The following is a 22,006-nucleotide window of genomic DNA, read 5'->3' as shown; positions in this document are numbered from 1 at the left end:
CTGAAAAAACACTGTAAAAATTTGGTGTCCATTAGAGGAAGTTTGTTTAGATTACATGTACAGTGAAGAGAAAATAAAACAGATTTTCTATCTCATCATTAAGACATATTTAATTTAATATTACATGTATTTCTGAAGCATTCCTTTATATGCGAGTCTATATGTGTTAAACCTGCAGTGCTTGATTTTTTAAAAATCTATTTAACAGTTTTGTTTTTTTTGCATCACAGGGAAAACAATCATATTTCACCATTTTGTAGTTTAAGTAATGTGACCAAAAATAAGATTCCAGCATCGCCTTTGGTTCTGTTTTCAGAAATCAGAAAATCTAGCCTGTGATGGAAGATTTTGGCTGCACATCAGTGTTAAGGGGTTAAATATGTGATTGACAGCTGTAAATAACAAATCGCTGGCAAGTAACTACTGCTCTATTACATGGCTTGGCATAAAAACTTGTCTGACTGACAGAGTCAAGGAAGAGGTGCTGTATTTTAATGTGATTAAACAATCCGATCACACTTTGGAAAAGGGATTAATACATGTAAAATTTCTTCAAGTTTTAAAGGAGTGATATTTTTTACATATATATTTTAAATGGAATTATGCATTTTAAAACATTTCCCTGTGGTCTACATAAACTGTAAATGCTATGCTTGGGTCTGAATTCTTCATTAATTCAACTCCACAGGTCCATCTTCAACTCTATTTCTGAGTAATGACACCAGAAAGGTCATTTTGAGCACTGGCCCTTTAATGCAAATGAGCCACTTCACATCCCACCCCCTCCAGGTTGTAAGCTGTGCTGCTCTGTCCTGTTACTGAACATTTTAGGTAATCGGCTGAAAGTTTAGACATATTTTCAGTATGGACTACAACCACTGCTGCTGACAAACAATTATGTCATACTCAGAGAAATGTTTGTCAGAAGTCTTGACCTTATATATGCAAATGTCGTTACGTAACTAGTTATAGACGTAACAAATGACGCAGGAATTGAGGGGCCGTTTACACGGCGTCGGATTCAGTCGACTCCGGGAAGATTTCATCGCGGATTAGTCTTCTGTTAACATGGAAACGGTGCCTAGAGTGCCTGAATCCGGAAACTTTTGATACCAGGGTCCAGGGTGGAACGTTATCGATACGCTCCGCATTCCAGCTCCGTGTTAACGCGAGTCGGAGCGTTCCGGGGTAAAATATGACGTCACCACATGCGCGCGCAGCCAAGAACCGCCAGTTAACCCACTCCAGGCCAGTTGGTGGCGGTAATGCGCCTCCAAGCTGGTTTGCCAGCCTCTATGACACAATAAAGCTGCAGAAAAAGAAGGAACAACCACAACAACAATGGCCGGTTTCAGAACAACATACGTGCTGCTAACTGTGCTCAGCTCATCTGTCCAGACAAAGAAGTCCTGCGTCTTTGTACGACCACTCCCCATTGTTGTTTGTAAATAGTGTTGTCCGCCTCTTCTTCTTCTCCTCATTTAAAGGCTGTCTAAACCGGAAATCGTTTGTGCGCAGGCGCGGGTTTTACCGCCACTGTTTCATTACAGCTCTACATCGCCAGCTACTGGTCTGGCATGGCCACTACAGCGTATTCAGCCGTCCTCGCGGACTCATGTTAACGCAGATCGTTATCATAGCGGCTTCGTCTTAACGCGGAATGATTTTATAACGCAAAGGAGAAATCTTTGCGGAGTGTTGCCGTGTAAACGTACCCTAAAACTGGGTGTAGAAATCCACTCAATTTTTGTCAAAATGAATATCAAGATAGCTTTGCAGCACCTGGAGGGTTCAAATTCAAACTTTTTGAATTGTTAGGGTCCAAATACACAAATACATGTAGCAAAGACTAATAAAAGTGGGTTTAGCAAAATATGACCCCTTTAAATCTTCATTTCATGTGCATTTAAGGATAGATTAAGAGTATCACAGACCTATCTGTACACATCTGCTGTGCTTTCTGAAAAGGAGTAAAAACTCTGAGCTGCTTCACTACTTAGTAAATAAATCACACTAGTCTTGGGTGGTGGGAAGAGCAGAATGTAGCAGAAGTGTCTTGTAAAACACGGGAAAACTGCCTATGGTTTAACATTTGGACATGAGGAGGCAAGTCGTGGTCCTAAAATGACCACATCCCCAAAAACAAAAACACACATGTTTTTTTGGGACTCCACATTTTCAGTGATGCAGCTGCAAGCTGACATTCAGAGTTTGTTGTTTTTGTGTAGCAAAGAGGACTTTGGAAACAGTAATTCACAGATGGCAGTAGTTGCCCTGTTCTTCCTGTGTAAATCCTGTGCCAGACTCAAGACAGCAGTTAAGAAATCAGTGAATTCTTACCGCCTCTTGAATTTGGCAGCGAAATACATGAATCCTGAAGATCTCAGCATTGTAGTGGCTCTCAGTGAAAGCAAAGCAGTCACTCTCTGGTGTCCCATCATGGCCTCTCACACAGAAAAGAATCTTATAGATAGGGTAGTTGGCGATTTCTGTACTGGTGTGGGGATCCAATAACCTGGTAGAATTAAAAAAAAAAACAAAAAAAACTTTGTTAAATGTGTTAATACTTGTCACGAGGAATGCACTTCTGCTTATTTGTTTTTGTTGCTGGACCTACAAATCTATCTGTTAAACTAATATTTGCTGTGTTTTTCCCTACCTCACAGTGCCTTCAGACACGCCTGGCACAGACAATGTAACATCCAAGGGGACTTGGCACTGGCCTCTGAGGATACTCATCATACGGAGGGCCTCCACCTCACTGCGAGGAGCGTTGACTGAAGCACATCCCAGATATGTCAACTGGCTAAACACAATGCTGTCCTCATCTGGGATGGGACTGATTGGACTGCCTTCTGATGATGATTCATCTGCTGTAAAGTGGTAATGAGAAAGAAAGAAGAGGGAACAAGGAAAAGGGTTGGGAAGAATTCATTTGAGGCAGATAACATCACAAATGCTCTCCACAAAAATAAACTGACGTGCCTTCTACAATGTCAAAATGAAAGGAGGTGCCCATGACAAAAGTGAAAAAGGTGGGAAAATGAAAAATTCATTTTACAGGGCAGTAAATTTCACACATCACAAAATATAATAAATATGGGGAACAACTAAACGATTAAATTATGCAAAACTATGAAAATGTCGAAAAACCTTGAGCAAACCTTGGTGATTTAAGAATAAATTTTAGAAGCTGAAAATATATTTACTGTACAAAACTGGCACTGTGATCTTAAAAACAAAAATCATACTGTGCCTCACCTCTGTATGACCTTTCATTTAGCTCACTCTCCTGAGCTGTCTGAACTGGAAGCACCATCTCCACCTTAGACGGAGCTGTGCTTAAGGGGTCGGAGCCTGGCGGTACAGGTGAGACTGTAGTGGGAAGATGACCATGGTCTCCTCCACCAAGACTGTCCATTCTTGTTTCTGGTCCAAGTCCAGTGTCAGCTACCGATGGGTCCATGAGGACATCCTCTAACTCCCTCTGGAGCTGCTGTTCACTTCCATTTCCCACAATCTGATACATACACACAGAGGGGTAGGAGCACACACACAGAAACAGACATGCACACAACCATACCAAGGAATGGGGAACATAACACACATGATCAGTAACACAGACTCATCAATTCTAACAGGGAATGATATCACTGTGCTACTACACAATTTCATAATCTTTCAAGAAGAACAAAACAAATCTCTCCCACTCATTTAACAGTGAATCTTTAATTAATTTCAAGTGATTGCAGTGAGACCCTTTAATGATTTCTTCTCTGCTCAAAGTTGGTGGAGAGAGAAATGTCAGTCACACTTCAATCGACATTAGTGATTAGTAGGTATGTCAGTATCAGGAGCTCTGAGGAGTAATGGCAGTACTATCACTATTTGACGCCGTTCAAATTAAGCATATGCTTGGACAAACCATTCATTGCTAACAGGGAGCCACGTTTTGCAGGCTGGCATGAGGAAGGCATTGGGAACCAGGATTAAACTGCAGAGGGCACTGCTGTGCTGAGCAATATACAATAGATGTGAGTGTAGTTTTTTTTTTAAATATATTAGACTCCAGGATTTACTTAGAATAGGATGGAAATTGTTTAAGTCCTTAAAATAGAACCACTGCATTAGAATAAAAAACATCAATTCCACCACCATTTAATGTCTACCTCTGCCAAGGAGGTTGTGTTTTCACCTGTGTCTGTTGGTTTGTTCGTAAGCAGGATTACACAAAAATAGCACTCTCACAAAAAAAGATAGATGAGCAGGGCATGAACCAAGAAATAACCCATTCAATTTTGAGAACCTCCTGAAAAAGCATTGAAAGGAGCATTGGATCCTAGAATTTTTTTATCCACCACTGCAAGATAAGATATTTAATTTAATTGCAGGACTGTGGGACCTTGGCCTCTCTGTGCTTCTTGTTACTAAGGCTGTATTTAGAGCTACTGGGTAAACATTGCCTTCTCGATATACAAGCTGTAGCAGTGCTTGTGTTTTACAGATAACAGCTAAAAGCCTTGGCTACTGTCGGGCACAGCTACGGTTCTATATGAGAGAATGTCTACCAACATCAAAACCTGTTGAAGCAGCTGCCTACAGCCATCACTCAACATCCAGCAAAAATACAGAAAGCACAAATCACAGACAGAATCACCACAGAATAACATCACAGAAAGAGAGAGTAATTACAAGCAAGAGAAAGAAAGAGGAGCAGGAAAAGATAGCAAGAGAAGAGACTGACCTTAAAGCTGACCCCTTCCTCAGAAATCACCTGTATAACAAACAACAAGTTTAGACACACTGACTCCTCTCTTACTGGATGGTCTAACTGGGGTGGGGTGTGCACAAAAGTGTGTTGACAAAAACCAAAACATGATATCTTGATGACCAAGTGTCAGTGAATGGAGTGATTTCCTCACCACCGCATACTGGTAACTACAGACGCATGAGGAACAGACTTTCATCCAAACAACTAATAAACCATACAAAACCGATACACCAACTCCTCTGTCAGCTGAGCATTTACTTTTGCAGTTACATTTTATATTCTCGTTTTCAGCCATGTCAGATGAGTAGCTGTACTTGCTTTCTACTGACTATGCAACAGCCACACTCTGCTGGCGCCATCTTGTGGTGCCTTGGCAACATCAAGCCAGTAGTTCTTTCTTCACACAGATATTTGGATATATGCAAACAGTAGGAGGGTATAGCAGAGGGGAGGAGATGAGGAGAGAGGAAAGGAGTAACCCGAACCCCAAAGGGACGCACACAGGATGGTCGCTGGCAGCTACATTTCATTCATCAGATAATCTTCAATCTCTTTGTAAAAAGCCACACCCCAGATGCCATTATTTTCTCTGACAATGTGTTCAAACCACATGGAGCTGCATCGGCACACTCACTGTAAACCAATACCTGCTAAATAAGTGCAAACTGAAGCACTGAATCAAATAGCAGAGGGCATATGTCGGACACACTGTAGTACAAAAGCACATTCCCTGTTCCAACAGCATCAGTTACAAATGTGACATTTTTTCCACAATAAAGAAACACTGCAATTACTGATATTAAATGATTCAATAATGACCTGTCTTACATTTTCAGCTCACATAAAAATCACTCCTCTGTAATTCCATGTGTCAAGTACAATGCCCTTCTTGTTCCTTGTCAAACACTTTAACACAAATACAACTTAAAGTGAAACAAAATGTATCCCTCATCATAAATAGCATGTACAGGTTTATTATACATGAGCAAATTATTCAAGCTATGAAAATTGTCTTAAAGGTGATGCTGAGTGGCATTGTTTTCCTACATACTTTGCTATAGCTACTGAACAGTGAAGAGTGCAGATAAAATACACCGCTCTAAGAACAACTATAAGAAGACAGAGGAGAAAAAATGTGGTTGAAAAAAGCAAAATATGGAACAGTTAGTCTTATGGTTAGAATGTGAGTGTAATAAAAATGATCAAAGGTGAAGAGAAGAGCTTCCATCAAGTGAATGAATAAAACAAGGAAAAACTTTAATTATATGGACTTTAAATAATGACAGCAAGTTCCACTGACAACAAATGAGTAGTAATAAGATATTGTTGTAATACACAAGTTTAAATACAACATTTGACCTACAGTGCAGGATGGCCTGTAGTCCGGCACAGGCTGAATGTGTGTCATTATATATTAAATGTCAACACAAGAGGATGTAAACTGTCCACAGTGGTACAGCTCTGAAGTCTTCCTTTTCTCCCTTGTGCGGCCATTCATACCTACACCCAACCATCCTTACCTTCAATCCTGTCTTTTCGTCATCACTACCATTATTAGTGGAGGAGGGTGTCTCGTCCCCCAGGCGGGACACAAGGACAAAGTCCTCACTGTTGAGAGTGGACACTGAGTCTGAAGACACGCTAATCTTCCCCACCGAGCCCTTGTCATCCATGGCTGCTGTAGTTAAACTCAGCCACGCTGCTCATGAATGGAAGACAGGAGGAGGAAGTGGGAGATGATGAGCAAAATCACCTAGAAAAAGAACAAAAATGAACAAAAAGAAGCAGAAAATAGTTATGATGTGATGAAATTTATGAAAAGCATCTTTTGAAGCAATGCTGGCTACTCGGATATTGATTTCCCAGGGAAAAAAAAAAACAATAAACACTTATCATTAGCATTATATTATTGGTATTACAAACCCAAAGCACTCTGCTGGGGGTCAGAAGAAATAGGGGGTGTAAACAAGAGGAAAGGTGAAATCTACAGACAGGACAGCTATAATTTAACATGTTAAAAAAAAAAAAAAACAAAGGCTTAAAAATAAAGACCTGTATTTCTTATCTACCTCACAGAGCTGAGGGAAAGTTATTTGCAGAAAGATAGATAGATATACTTTATTGATCCCAATTTGGGAAACTGCAGAAGTCTGATGCAGTGCAAAGGCATGAAAATGCAAGTGGCATTTGGAGAAAAGTAATATGTATATGACAGAGATGATTGAAAGAACATGCCAGCTCGACAGTCATCCATCCATCCTTTTCATGTGAGCACTGACACACAAAAGTTAATTTGTGGTTCCTCACTGAACACAAGGAATGTACACCAGAAACCAGAAATTCTTCCTGAGCTCATAATACTGAATGAAGATGCTTATTTCCCTCTCTACACTTTTGGAGTCAATAAGAGACTATTATCCTGGCCTGCCGCCACCACCACAAATAGCCAAGGCTCCTGTGAGAAACGCTGCACATCTTGTAGATATCCGCTGCTCTGGCCAACCCAAATCAATTTATCATCTCTTTGCTAAAATTTGAAAGATACATTTTGGCACAAAAATAACAGTGAACCATCAAAATATTACAATATTTGCGAAGAAAAATAAATAAAAAGCACAAATTGTGGACCTAAATTCAGAAATCATGTTGTCAAATGAAAAGTTTCAGCACTGGATGTTGCTTTACTTGCATGGTCGCAGATGTTGAATTGTTCAAAAATATCTCATAACAGTTTAATTGATTTATTGTAACTTGTTACACTTTTTCATGTGAGTGTTTTTGTGTGTCTAATTATTTGACTTCTCTCGTCAAGTGACTGTTGGGTAAGCCAGAAAAGAAACAGTGAAAGCAAGAAGACAGAAGAGAATGTATAACTTTGTTGTTTTGTTTTGTTTTTTTTTTTACAATTTATCTAAATAAAATGGCTGAAAACAAACACAGAAAACAGAGGTAGAGACCAAAGAAGATGACATGTAATCAAGGTTTACAACAAGAATACTGTCAGCAAAGTGACATTAACAAAGTACACTTAAACAGTTGTTTTCTCAAAAAGGATTTCATTTATTTTTCAATTTAATATTTGGCCATTAGATTTAGCTCATACATTTTAAGTCCTGCGTGCATCTTGATTGGTTGAAATGTGTGCCATCTCTTTGGATTAGTGTGATGTCAAAAACAGCAAGAAAATTATCTTGCATTGCAAATCCTGGCTAGCTCGTTGCAATGGTAGTGAAATATACCAGATGTAAATCATACATAAGGAGGCTTCTATAAAGCAATAATTCTTGTAAAATAAATCCTTTAAATATGACATAACAGGAGTGTTTGATAAAATTAATTTTAGGACACATCTTCAGTTAAAGCATATACAATCTACCGAAGAAGGGAGGTACCATTACGCATAACACAGGAAGAAAAGCGCAACAGAAGGTTCTGGCAGCAGTTCAATGGGAGACCATAACAGGCTATTTCTGGCCATTTGGCCTCTATACTCCCCTTTTTACTCGTTTCTTATCTCTCTACATTTTCTCTCCACTCTGTTCTCTTTTATGCCTTTATCTTTCCTCCACACTAACTTTTCTAACCCTTACCTCCCTCTTCTTGCTTTGCCCTCCATCTTTTTTTCTTTTTCCATTTCCCCACCCTTTCCCAACCCTTCCTTTTCAAACCAACTCTTAACAATCGAGCAAATAAAAAAAGGTCAATACAATAACAAGGTCAAAGCAGTTATGTACTTAGCATATGATAACATTGTAACACAGACCCAGGACACCACAATACAAAATACTTTCCTATGACACTCAAACATATTCCATCATCATAAGCTGTGCGAATATTATTATTAGTCAAGAACTCACAAACTGAAAGTTTAAGCTTGTTCATTTTATCTTCCTGCTTATTTCAAAGCAAACAGGGGAAATGAGCAATGGTTATTCGTCCAAAGGGCCTGGGTGTAGTTTTTCACTTGGATTGCAAAACTGAAGCAGAAAGACAGAGTCACAGGGTACAATGACTCGCTGGTGTTACTTAACATTAAGCATAGTTTAGCTGTTGGCCTTTCACAAATAAAATATGGGGGCGCACTGGTAATCCAGGGTTTGAGGAACTGTCTCTGGGTCACTGTATTCGCAGATCTACAACACACATACATATATAACATAACATATAAGGAATGTGAAAGAACATCAGACTCTGTAGCATTGCTAGACAGGCAGTGGTATCACTCCTTAGCTCTGTCTTATCTTCACAGGCTTTTAATCCTCAAGACACTACAGATGTTTACTCTACTTTTGGCTCAAAGACAGCTGCTTTCTATTTTTAGCTTGTCCTCAGAATGATTAGTTTTTTCTCCTTGAATCTGTTGATTAACCATTAGCTGCAACATGTTCTGGACTGATTCGCCAGCCCAGTGGCCATCCTTGGTAATAATAACACTTGTCACTACATTATCATATCTCCAAAATCTAGTTTTGGGGATATAACGGTATTACCCCAAACGCCTCAACCGCCGGATATCCTTTGTGTGAACACAATAACTAGGACAGACTTGGTTGGGTTTCTCATCCCTTGATAACCAACATAGGGGACCCCTAGTGGAAGAACCCTATCAATTTCAGCTTCTCTATGAGTAATATAAGTTATCTAAATGGGGGCACTTTAGTTTGAAATCAGTTTTTTGGACATAAATCAAGCTATAATAGGCCGATTGAGATGAAATTTGGTTCATATTGATCGTCTTAAAAATGTCCACTTTCTCGCTACCATCCAGAGTTCATATGTTGTCATTTTCATTCACTAGGTGTAGTTTTGTGGGGGAAAATTGGTTCTGCAACCATTATTCTGCCACTATCAGGTCGATCAAAGTCAGGTCTTAACTCTTATGTTACATCAATATTCTGCCTTACAATGTTGATGTGTGCTTGTTATTCCTCATCAAGTTGGTATGCGTTGTCCATCACCTTGTAGTATTGTTCTTACCATTGCTGGTATGTGCTGTTCTTTACCATTAGTGGTATTGTAGTTTTCTTAGCATATATGTATATAATTATTATTATAATGTAAGTTAACAGTTAACTGTTCCCGTGGTAATAACACCATGAATGTATACTTTTCCTATTTTTCCACACATATTTTGGTTATATAATGTAAATACTGTCCAATTAGTTCATTATAATCTGGTTTAGGCCTTTTTGCTCATTGTCCCAGTTTGAAATTTAAAGACAGGAGTAAGTATTTGAAACTTCATTATGTTAAGTTATTGATGAGAAAGGGGGTGGGATTAAATAAATTTTCTTCCTTCCACTCCTTTTCGAGCATAAATGAATGAATTTGAAATATTGAACTTCCACATATTCTGTTGAATGTATTTGCATTATCAGATACTGTTGTATGCAGGTCATTTGTGTTGTAAAATGCTTACTTGCTTGAAATAAATGAAATGAATGAATGAAGGAATGATGCAGCTCAAATTGAGTTCACATCGACTGTCTAGAAATTACTGCATTATGTTGCAGTGTAAGCCATTGTTTTATGCTTTAATACTTGTCATTAAAGTGACAAGGTGCATTCCTGCCCTAAATGAATTGTCAAATCAACAACTGAGTGAAGTTCCTGTACATCCATGTAAAATGAAAGGTTTTCACTTGGAAATATAAAAAAATTCCTTTTCATTACAATTATATGCTCTACTTCACGTAAATGATAAATTCACTACAGTGCTATGCAAACGTTTAAGCCTCATGACTTGCGGTGAAATCTCATGTTTCAAGTAGTAAACACTGACTCAACATTTGGGGTGGAGTCTAAACATACACATAAGCACAGACGTTCAACCTACTTTTTTCCATCTTCATGCACAGAATATAAACTACTGTTTAAACACTATAAGCAAGCACATTCGACACACATGCAAAAGCAGCTGTATTGTGAGAACAAGTCTCGCACTCACACAGGCACACATGTGAATCATGCACACACTATATCTTTGACCAGTGGCAGCTCCAACAGGCTTATAATGGTTGCCTTGTCACCCTGTTTTCCTTCCTTGTTTCAGTCAAAGCCCTTTTGCCTGCTCGTGCCAAGCTGTTCGTTATCAACCTTTTCAGTGTGTCTCAGCACATTCTGTGACACACACCATTCACTGTGCATGCAGCTTTTGACAACACAAAAATGACCACATGATGCGGTGAAATTTTGTCAAAAACTCTAGCTTTCTAGGCATGCAGGAGTGAATTTCCCCTGAAATGCCCTTTGTGTTCCCTTTCCCAACACTTTAAGTCCTTCTCATCCTTTGTATTAAATCTTTTCTTTATGTAAATCATAGGGATGCATGATAATTGTTTTTTTACAACCGATACCAATACCTGATAACTTCCTAACTGCTTCTCATTACCAATACCACCAACAAACAACAATAGTTCCCATACTTCAAATTCTTTTATTATTTCAAATCAGTGATTAAACTCAGTTAATAGTAAAATAAACGCTTCTACAGAACCAAAAGCCTATGGCTGCTTGAAATGGACAATAGACCAAGGGCTTTCAGTTACTTACTATTTATGTACATATACATAATTTGGTGATGATCGATCACTGTTTTCAGACATTAAGCTACATTAAGCTTTTTCTCTATAATGTGTGCCTGTGGAGAGGAAAAGGCTTAATGTGGACAACATCCATAAAATTGGGGTTGTCGTGATTTTTGCAGAGGTGAAAGTGGGTTGCCAGCCATCCCTTGAAAAACAGAATCGTCCCGTATTTAGAAACAAAAATACATGTCCCATATTGAGCCATATTACCGTGAAAATCAAAAATAGTCCGTAAAATTTCAATGGAATTAATGACAGACGGGCCACTTTAAATAAAAGTGCACGGTAAACTTATTCTCAACTCTCTCCTGCTCTGTGACCAATGAGCTGACAGCATACACATACAAGAAATGACTACACAGAATCTGGCTCTTCTCATTGGTCGAGGTACTGTTGTTTGCGAGGATGATACTGGAAGACAAGAGCTGACAACAAACCAGCATGGGTAACATGGACGACACCGATCTTTGGGTCTTGGAGTTGGACCCTGCTGAGTTGAACTCTGGTGACCATTGATCACTGTTCTCAGGCATTAAGTTACACTAAGCTTTTTTTTTTTTTACATTAAGCATTTCGAAATGTCCCTCTTCTTCTGCTGCTGCCGGACCAAAACAGTGGCCACAACCACTTGATCTTCCTTTTCGTCTTGCAACTGTAGCAGAGAGTAAGTAACTGAAAACCCTTTTACTTACAAACAATGTACTGATCCAGACCTCTACTTCTTCTTGGCTTTTATGGCGATTGACAAGGCAACAACGTGCACTGTGTACTGGTGAAATGCACAAAGTCTAACCAATTTAGATTTATTACTATGGGCTTTATTTATCGGTAAAAACTTTAATTCTCAGAATTATTTTTTTCAATATTGGACTGATAATTATTGGTGCTGATAGTTATTGTGCATCCCTAGTAAATCATCTTCTGCTTTTCCTAACTGTCTACTGATTTATTTCCTCTTTTCTGTAATCTAGTGTAAACTGAAGAGCCATCTCTATGTACAAGGTTAGAAGTCTGAAGAAAGGAGACAAGATGTGACATTGATCTTATGAAACAGGAAACTGTTCCTTTTGATGGAGCACATGTTGTGTGTCACCATGGCAACAAGATCCTCTTCTTCTTCAGTGTTTCAATGTGTCAAATGCACCTTTAGAAAAGGTAGTGAAAATAATTAGCTGCTACTCTGTACTTCCATCATATGAAAAAATGATTTGCTAATGTAAATTCTGATTATTTCAAACTTAGTTCTTTAATAATGCAACAAAAGTCATACCTAACATACACTTCTCTTTTTAATGCCAATATAAATCCAACATGAATGAATATAACAAAACAACTTAAATCAATACCTGTTTGACAGCAGTTATGTTAATAACTTTTAGTAGGCCAATTGCATTCTTTATCATCCTTTGCCTAAACTGCATTCTGCCTTAGAGAATCTGACAGTGGAGGATACATACAGAGCTGAATTGGTGTCTGTGTAAAAGGGAGAGCTGGCGTTGCAGGTGTGATGGTGACAGTTAGCAGGTATCCTGGTCTTACGTAGCCAGACCTATCTCCACAATTCATCAGGCGCTCTTCTTGAATGGTACTAAGCCCAGGATGCAGTGATGGTGCCTCTGGAAAAGGACGTCAAGAGAACTTGTTTTGGAGGAATATCTGTATATGGGGAGGTGAGCCCTGGCATTAAAATGACTAAAACCCTAAAAAACTCTGAGAGAGGGAATTCACCCACCACTATTGTTTTTAAGTGTCACGATAAGACACCAAAGCCAAAGCTGTCATGTTGAGGGGGCTTACAAATGGGAAAAGAGTGGGATCTCTTTAAAAAGGACTGAATGACAGATCTCAAAGAGTGACCTCTCTCTGTTGTTTGTTGCAGCTAAAAATAGGCCCACAGTATCTGAATGTAAATCCATGTGTAAAAATGTGCACACTGGAAACCTTTTTTTCCTGTCTTCCACTCTCCAGCTGAACGGGCTGTTCTGGGCTGCCAGCTGGGCCCTATGTGCACCTCAGAAGGGAGAGGAAGACACAGCCAGAGACAACCAGAGAGCATTCAGGCTTGCAACACAGTCCCTTTCGAGTCGCCTCACAGCAGTGATTTAAACCAGGCAGAGACAGTAGGGAGAAAGAGACCAAACAGAAAAGGAAAACCAGTGACAAAAAGCCAACTACCACAAGGTGGATCACAAGATACACTGCAAATGAAAAAGCAGAAAAACAGATTTGAAGATGAGCTTTGAAAGACTAAGTCATCTATTGTACAAAAACATGAAACACGGGCAACACACATTCAAAGCATGTGCCCTAATTTGCATTTTATTTGTACTGAATGTGCACCTGATCACTATCTTAATTCAGATTCACAATACAAAGCAGGCTCCAAATTGGCTGTTGAGGAATGAAACCACTGCGCGTCTCACACTTAACAACAAAACAATGTCTCACATGACTGAAGGACAAAAAACAAAACAAGCAGCAACTCGATCACACAGTACAGGCCTGCCCACAACTTCTGAAATGGGGAATTGGATACAACAAGCACTTTCACTTTAAGAATCTGAACTGCACATTTTGTCACTATACAAACATTTGTTTAATCCTGGTGCATCTCTTCTTTATACAGAGAGAAATTTTACATCTCTGTTTATGCGTCATGTGCACCACCTACATTTAAGAATCTAAGACCTTTAAAAATTACAATTGAGAGCAGACAGTGAAAATTAACACTAAGTAAACAATTTTTAAAATATAATGAAACCATGCATATTTCCTGTAAAATCTACAGAATAAAAATCTGGAGTAAGTGTATTCATTCTACTCTTAACAACAGCCATTTTACACAGCATGGATAGTAAAACGATGTGAAGTTAAACAATTTCCATTATTTACACCCAATGGATTGAATTTTATTACATTACTGCTTTATTAATTTATTAATATTATTATTTATTAAAACTTACAACTCAATGTTGAAATGTGCTTTTTTACTTATAATAGTAATATTAGTAGTGATAGCAGTAGTAATAAAGTCCTGACTTTTTCCTGCTTTTATATGAATATTGATTTTGGTCATACAGAAAATATCAGCAACCAGACAACTCTGATTGTCTGTTTTGTTTGTGTGCGTAGCTATGTGAACATGTGTCACCTGCATTACCTGAAATAAGGTTTGACTCTAAGACCTGAGTTTCAGGAAACTGAACAGAGACAAAGGGCTTAGTCAGCTAAGGTGGCAGCTGGCACAATGGTTTGTGGACAAATAAACATGAGTGTTGGGAAGGACTCAAATGTGCAAAGAGGTAAACTCTAAGTGGCATCACCTTTCTTTAACAACATCTGTCTGTTGCTGTGTCTAATTATAATTGAAATGGCAGGTGAAACATGCAATAACCTCATTATAAATAGATTATTTGCTCAAAATGATATTTTGTGCTAACACAGCATTGCCTACTCTGAAATTTGACTTCATCGAGCTCAAGATTGTCAAATTTTTTTTTACTTTAGAGAAATTAAAAGATGACAGCAAGAAGGCTTTATGGACACTTCCTGTTGAATAAGCACAACACCCTCCTAGGAAGAAGTTGCAGCAATGATGAAAAAGTGTAAATGTTACAAAGCTATTCTGTAAATGTGTTGTAATACTGTGTTTGTTACTGAGCATCTCTAAGTTTAATTTGCATCACTTCAACAGGAAACATGCAAGTGAGAACACTCCCTCTCTGCAATTACACACCCATGAACACTTCCAACACACAACTTCATATAAAAAACGTAGAGCTTCTGCAACGATTTGAGTCAAACTCTGAACTCCACCAGGTGAGATGTTTAGGCCTGCTGGAATAAACAATCAATTAACTGATAAATAGACATTGCAAACACTTTTATTACCAAGATTGCTTATGTTGTGAAGTTTTAATTAAAAAGTCAGAAAAAATCTTGTCAAGGTCTTCTCAATAAAAGTCTAGTTGATGTTTTTGAGTAATGATCTTACATAAAAAGTTAGTACTACATTGAAAGCTACATGTAAAACCTTGAACTATAATTATCTGTCATATGAGTAACTAAATGTGCTGCACACTATTACTAATAATACAGAAGCAATTAACAACACTCCCAGCTCCAACAGTTTGTTAAATATAGACTCATCTCTCCCAACTGTCACCCTGCCCAGTGTTATAATACTAAACTCATCAAATGAAATGGGTCTAGAAAAACTAATACACTACGACTGTGAACTGTATAATATCTGCCAAAATTTACAAGTGTTCCAACGTTGCTGTCGCTGATTAATTTAGATATATCCAGTAATCTATCATAATTGGCTTGCTTCTCTCACCTGCGCCACTTAATCTGGATACAAGCACACCTGTTCACTTTACCTTATTAATATGGCGTGTGACGCCTAATGGTGGGTCACTTCACTTCACACGACACATTCCTCACACGGCTAACTCAACAACACAAAACACATTTTACTGAAACAACGCTGGTCAAGCCAAATGAAGCTAGCACCAGTGTTAACTTCATGCCCCTGTTAGCCAGCCTTTACCAGCCTACCTAACGTTAGCTTAGAATGCTACAACACCAGTCATCGATGCAAAGTCCGTCAAAATGTTCGACCGAACAGTGAACAGTTCCACTACCACCATGAAATAACAAATGTAAACTGCATCGAGACAGTATTTGTATTAGTTTTGTGAATAAAGCTGCTAAGTGGCTCTCGTTGTTAAGAACGATGATACAGGCCACTAACTGTACTATAGCTCTGTAGCTAACGCCTGTTAGCCATGCTACTCTGGTAGTTACCTCCAATAAAAAGGCATTTTTCCTTAAAACTGAAACGACAACTGCATTTGACGCTTACGGTTAATGCATGTGCAAAACAGCTTACCTTTATCCCCACAACTGTATTTATTCCAATGGTGGTTGGCACAACATTGCACTTTCCCTATAACATCAGCAGCCAACAGCATCCAGCCGAGCTGTAAACACAAACCCGACCAACCCGCTGACTCCCACACTGCGCATGCGCCTGTCAGTGCTTCTTTCATTCTGAGCTGAGGGACGAAAGGCGTTGGCATTACCTAATGACTGATGCTCAGAGCTGAGCTTTACACTGTTCACAGCCTTTAGGTCAGAAAAGTTTAGCTACTATAATAAAAAATCATCAGAAAAAATGTCATCCACTCTTTTAAACACCATCAATCAATAGAAAACAATTGTCGCTTCTTGCCAAATGTAGAAATGTGAATATTGTTTGTTGTTTCCTGTATCTTCAATAATCCACCAAATACCTAATACAACCTTACAAAGCCTTGCATCACTGGTGTACATTAAGCAGGTAAATTCAGGCTTCTTCAAGTTATCTTCTTTATTCTTAATTTCACATAGGAATAAGAGGGATCCACTGTGTTTTACTTTTCAGAAAATCAGAGAAAAAGATTTCAGACTCAAAACAGCTGTGCTAAATTTGCCACTTTGATACTGTAGTACCCACATAGTAAACACACACCCACTGTTGTGGTCATGTGACTTTTCCTGTCCAGCCTGTCAGGGCGTTTTTGCTTCAGTTACGGTAGCAGTCTACCAGGTAACACAAGTAGCCGAACACAAAACAATCATCATCACCATCTGAAAAAAAAAAAAAATCACTTTTGCACTGACAGAAAACATTTCTCATTCCATTTCTAATCACTGGTTTGGATATTTGCCGCCCCCTGGTGTTAAGTTGATGTGTTATATAATTTAGACACAGATGTCAACATTATAAACCTCCAACTGAAATACATAACAGCTTACGAGAGGGATATAAATGTTTTATAAAGCTGGCTCAGGGAGTCCAAGAGCAATGAGTTAAGATATCATAAAGGAGCATACAGAAATGCAGCAGCCACATCAATTTGCATACCTGATGAGAAGGTTTTAGTAGCACATACATTAATTTAATCAGTGTCAAGAGTCAGGTCCTCACAGCAAAGTTAGTTGCAAAACATGCTCACATTACTCCTCTAAATAATTTTAAGTTACTGAATATGTATCACAAAGAGACACTTAATCAATTAGTTGTACAATTAACTTTAAACACTGTTTGATCAAAGTAAAAAGGCAAATACCAGTCTATTTGACATTATTAAATGCTAAAACTGCCACACTTTGATCAATATCATTGCAATCAAGTTTTTTTTTCATTGTTTCTTTCCAAAACATGAACATTTTATTGTGCAACCTACATTACATATAAATGAATACTCACTGTCGGTCTGCAGTATGACCATGATAATCATTAAATTATGGGAAAAAAAGTTGTTTTAGTTGTGTTTACCTCTTTATTCTGTCACACTGAAACTAGGAAAGACCACAAGAGCCACAGAGACATTATTTGTTGTTGCTTTATTGTAGCATGCAATTTCATGTGCTAAAATCTTCTTCATATTTCCATCTCTCAGTGCAACACAGTAGCAGAATGCTGCTCAGCCAAGCTGTCTGTAAGTCAGTTTAACACAGGTAAATGAGCCAGAAAATGCACAGAAGAATCAATCAGTCAAACAATATGGAAACAGTTTCATCAATTATTAATAGCACATAAATCATCCAACTCCAGTCCTGCATTACCATACAGTAAGTAAAAGGGAAACCTTTCACAATGTGATATTTCCGAGGAAATAAATGGAATACGTAACAGTATTATTCATTATGGGGACATTTTAAGGTATTCTGTCTCTAAAGGATTTTATTTTCCTCATTCTGAAACATTACACAACTGCCCCACTGTTTTAAACATGTAAATATATCTGATTATCACAGGTTGTATAAATGATCGTCTATACTATAAGTCCATCTAATGATGGTGCCAGACTGTATACAATGACGGATGTGTACCATCTCTTAATAGTTCATTTACATTTCAATCGAACAATAGATTTGCAAATAAAATGTCTAATACAGACATGAATAGTCAGAAAACATTGGTTTAGTCATATTTCACAATCAACAAACAGGCTTTTTTCCATATAATATAGAATAATGAAACACTTCTTGTCTAATAAAAAATTCAACATCAGCAAATTCTGAAATTCAAAACAAAGATGTAGACTTAGATTATATCAAGAAGAAAAATACCACAACACAAACAAATGTGGTAGTAGCATTAATAGTAAGAATAATATAATTTCTATTAACCAATAATTCATTTTCATGAGCAAACAATTATAATGCTGCAGGCAAACTTCAGCATTTGACGCGGCCACACAGTGGGCATGTGCAGAACTCTTACAGCGCTGGGTGTGTTGTATCACAACTACAGAATCATCATTACTCCTCCGCCATCACAAGAGGGACTATATCGCATGCATGACACAGGATGCAGCAGGGAAGAGGGGATTGTGGGTAGAGGGGAAGGAAAGTGGGGGCACTCACTGGCAGAGTGCATGAGACCCTCTGGCAGTGATGGGGTGGGAATTAGTGCAGTGCAATTAGCCACTACAGCAGTGCTCCATAGACACTTGAAAGGAAACAGGGAGTATCACTTTGACATAAGTTCAATACTCACGATATTGTTATCACATAAAGTAGTGCCCAGCCCTTTCCCATGAGAACAGGAATAGCTAAGCCAATATTGATACTGAGAGGCAAAAGAAAACACTGGAAAAGTAAACACAGTCAAACAATATAATCAGTACATCACTTTAACCCATTTATGGTTTAGGTGAAAGGGTCAGTTAAGTGTCATTCAGGTAAATACTTCTACAGAAATAGTCTAAGTGGTGAAGATAGAAAAAGCCAAAGTAGCAGAGCAACTTAGGTCTTCCCTGAGCGATTAAGACAGACAAGGATCTAGCCTCCTCTAATGGAAAAAAGCAGAACTACAAGAGAAGTAGCCTCAAATTAACCGAGCCTTCCCCTCCTCGCAGAGTTTATAGCTGAGGGATATGAAAAGCTATAGAAACGTAGCAGGGACTGATTGTACTGTGTCATACTGTACACGACATGGCACTTAACGTTACATGACTTCAAAGGTGAAGTTGTAAACAGATGCAGAGCAGGGAGCCAAGCTAAACTCATGACCGCAGCTCAAAAAAGCCTGCTTTTACAAGTCCATCCCACAACTGGAGAGTTTTCCAAAAAAAGGTGTCATTATATCAAGTCACAATGAATTGTATATTAAATGACTCAACTTAGTTTTATATGGAATTCTAAATGCCAACTCATTTATCCCAACATATTATAGCATATTAACCAGAAAATAAAAGTTGAAAAAGGCCAAAAAGGTCATCAGTCCATTAGTTTGTAATAATTCAATTTCAGTTTCTGAAATATCATTCTTTAAATGTACAGCCATTCTGTCATCCTCAAAAATGGGATTTAAATTATATTCTGAGGAAAGACATTACTGCTTGGCATTCAGAAAATCCTTGAAAAGGTACATCAGCAGAGGTGAAAAGACTTTAGAGAGGGAGTTTTAAGCATAAATTTTCCCTTCCCTTTTCATTCCACACAAATCTCAGGATTTAGGATGGATGTAAACAAACTCAGATGAATCTTCGTGACAATGTCTAAATTGGGCAAATGTTTTTATGCCATTTGTTAAAGTCATTAAGACTAAGACATATATGACAAGAGTTCCCATATTTATAAAAACGAATGAGGCGTGGTTGGACAGTAGGTAAAATCACCCATACAGCATAAAATTACAGTGAACTCAAATTTTTGGTGGATCATAGCATACTGAAAACAGTGCATCTAATGGTCAGCAAACACAGATTAAGATTAGACAAGATAATGAGTTTCATCTCTATGATGTAAAATAGAATCCAACAGGAGTAACAAAGATCCTGATACAAAATACCCTGACAAACAACTTCACAGAAGTTAGCAATGCATAAAATAAAACAAACATTTACAAAAGTTAAAGAAAAGACACAGCATGAAGAAACATAAGAGGTGGTGTCACTCACTTTTGTAGGCCTTGGCTCGAATCGTTACACGTGACATATGAATACTGTCTATGTGAGTGGACTCAGAAGCACAGAAATGTCAGGGTTTTAAAAATGTGATTCAGTGTTCAAAGACCATATTTATGTGGCAGACATTTTAGAGTCTGTCAATGAGCAGGGACAAAAGTTACAGGGGAGGAGCCCAATATTTAGCTTTGCACAACAATAAGAGAAAGGCCACTGTATCATGTGTGTCTGTGTATGTGGCCGACAGTCTAGGCAAATATTTAATATGTGTGTGTGTGTAAGCAGTGAGACTTTCCCCAACTACAATCAGCAGGATTAAATGAAAAAAAATTATGAACTAGCTTCATGTCCAAAATATTTCAAAAAGTGCTGCTCATAAGTAATTCTTTGACAGTATGATTAAAAGTAGAGGACATTTGTTAAAGGTGATACAACACGGACACGTTAAAAATCTTTATTACTCATCATGACTGAGCCCTAAAGTGTCTCCAAGTGATAACTTAAAAATCCAGTGCATGACTGTGTCACTGTGTTCTGTGATCCTATGACTGTTGAGGGAATTCAGAGGTCAGAGTTAAAAGATCATATGACTCATAAAATACAGAGGCTCATTTCTCTATCAGCATAGTGAAGACCTCTGTTTTCCGGGTTTTTTCATTTTCTCAGGGGATTGGAAAGGCTGATATCACCCTACTTATTTTAGTTATCTGCATTAGTAAATCTGCTTCTTGATATTCAAGGCAAACCTATACAATGTGACTTCTTGTAATGCATGGAAAAAGATAAATCAGTGACTAGTAGCTATGCAAAAAATGAACGCTTCAAAAAGTAAGTTTATGAAAAGCATAAAAAAACCCACTCAAATTACATAGAAAAATGATACATATAAATAATGCCTGTGTTTAGATTACAGTTTAGACATTTGGGATTTCATTATATTAGTGCCTACTGTGAAGGAAACAAACTACTTTCAAGGCACAAGCTATAAATAAATTATCGTCACAATATTAAATGTGTTGGATGATTTATTGTAGAAAATATTATTCTAAATTTGCAGCTATTGGGAGCAAACAAGTATGTGGGAAAATAATTTATATGCTTTTTAAAGCTAAAAGTATTGAACCTTGAACCTTACAGTTGGTGTGATGTCTGCAGAATAGAACTGCAACCCAGTCATCAATTGAACATCTATAGACAAACTGCTTATGTACCTCAATGGGTGTAAACAGCAATATGTACAAATTCACTATTGAGCTGAATGTTGGTGAAAGTCACCATTTAAAAGGCAGTGCAGTGTGTTTTCTCTTGCCCCTTGTGACTACACGTTGACACATCTGATAACTTTCATTTAGGCATATGATTGACATAATTGTATAAAAGCTGGAATTAAACATTATTCCCAGGATAAAACCAGGATCTGGTTGGTTTAGGGCTAGCGATTCAGCTCTAGCTTGGTGCAGGTCAGTGTCTGACTTTGTGTCTTTTTAGGTTCCATTGAGCAGCATCTCTGTTCCTGGTGTTTCAGGACAAGCCCGGTTGGAAACATCCCCGAGCCGAGGAGGTCCAGTTCGCAGCACCAGCTTGCCCACTCCCAGACCTCCAGAGACCAGCCCCCCAGGAGATAGAGACTTCCTGTAAAACACAAATGAGAGACAAAGGAAAGAGTGAGGTTGAAAGTGTCAAAG

At 38.1% G+C, this 22,006-nt stretch overlaps 2 protein-coding genes across 2 annotated transcripts in view; both read right to left on the bottom strand.

Moving 5' to 3' along the window:
* rabgap1 (RAB GTPase activating protein 1) overlaps positions 1-16,380 on the bottom strand; it is a 76,718-nt gene extending 60,338 nt beyond the window's left edge. The window contains 6 exon segments of the mRNA XM_030150664.1: positions 2,341-2,515; positions 2,660-2,873; positions 3,262-3,520; positions 4,745-4,774; positions 6,292-6,524; positions 16,253-16,380. Of these exon segments, the coding sequence (XP_030006524.1) occupies positions 2,341-2,515; positions 2,660-2,873; positions 3,262-3,520; positions 4,745-4,774; positions 6,292-6,444 (831 nt within the window). The 5' untranslated portion in view covers positions 6,445-6,524; positions 16,253-16,380.
* A 1,356-nt stretch (positions 16,381-17,736) lies between these two features.
* Positions 17,737-22,006, bottom strand: part of rc3h2 (ring finger and CCCH-type domains 2) — a 37,693-nt gene continuing 33,423 nt past the window's right edge. The window contains 1 exon segment of the mRNA XM_030149240.1: positions 17,737-21,953. Within this exon segment, the coding sequence (XP_030005100.1) occupies positions 21,806-21,953 (148 nt within the window). The 3' untranslated portion in view covers positions 17,737-21,805.

This window comes from Sphaeramia orbicularis, chromosome 12, assembly GCF_902148855.1.
Source record: "Sphaeramia orbicularis chromosome 12, fSphaOr1.1, whole genome shotgun sequence".
NCBI classification, from domain to species: domain Eukaryota; kingdom Metazoa; phylum Chordata; class Actinopteri; order Kurtiformes; family Apogonidae; genus Sphaeramia; species Sphaeramia orbicularis.
Note: the sequence above shows the minus strand (reverse complement) of the source record. Positions and strands in the feature narration are given on the sequence as shown.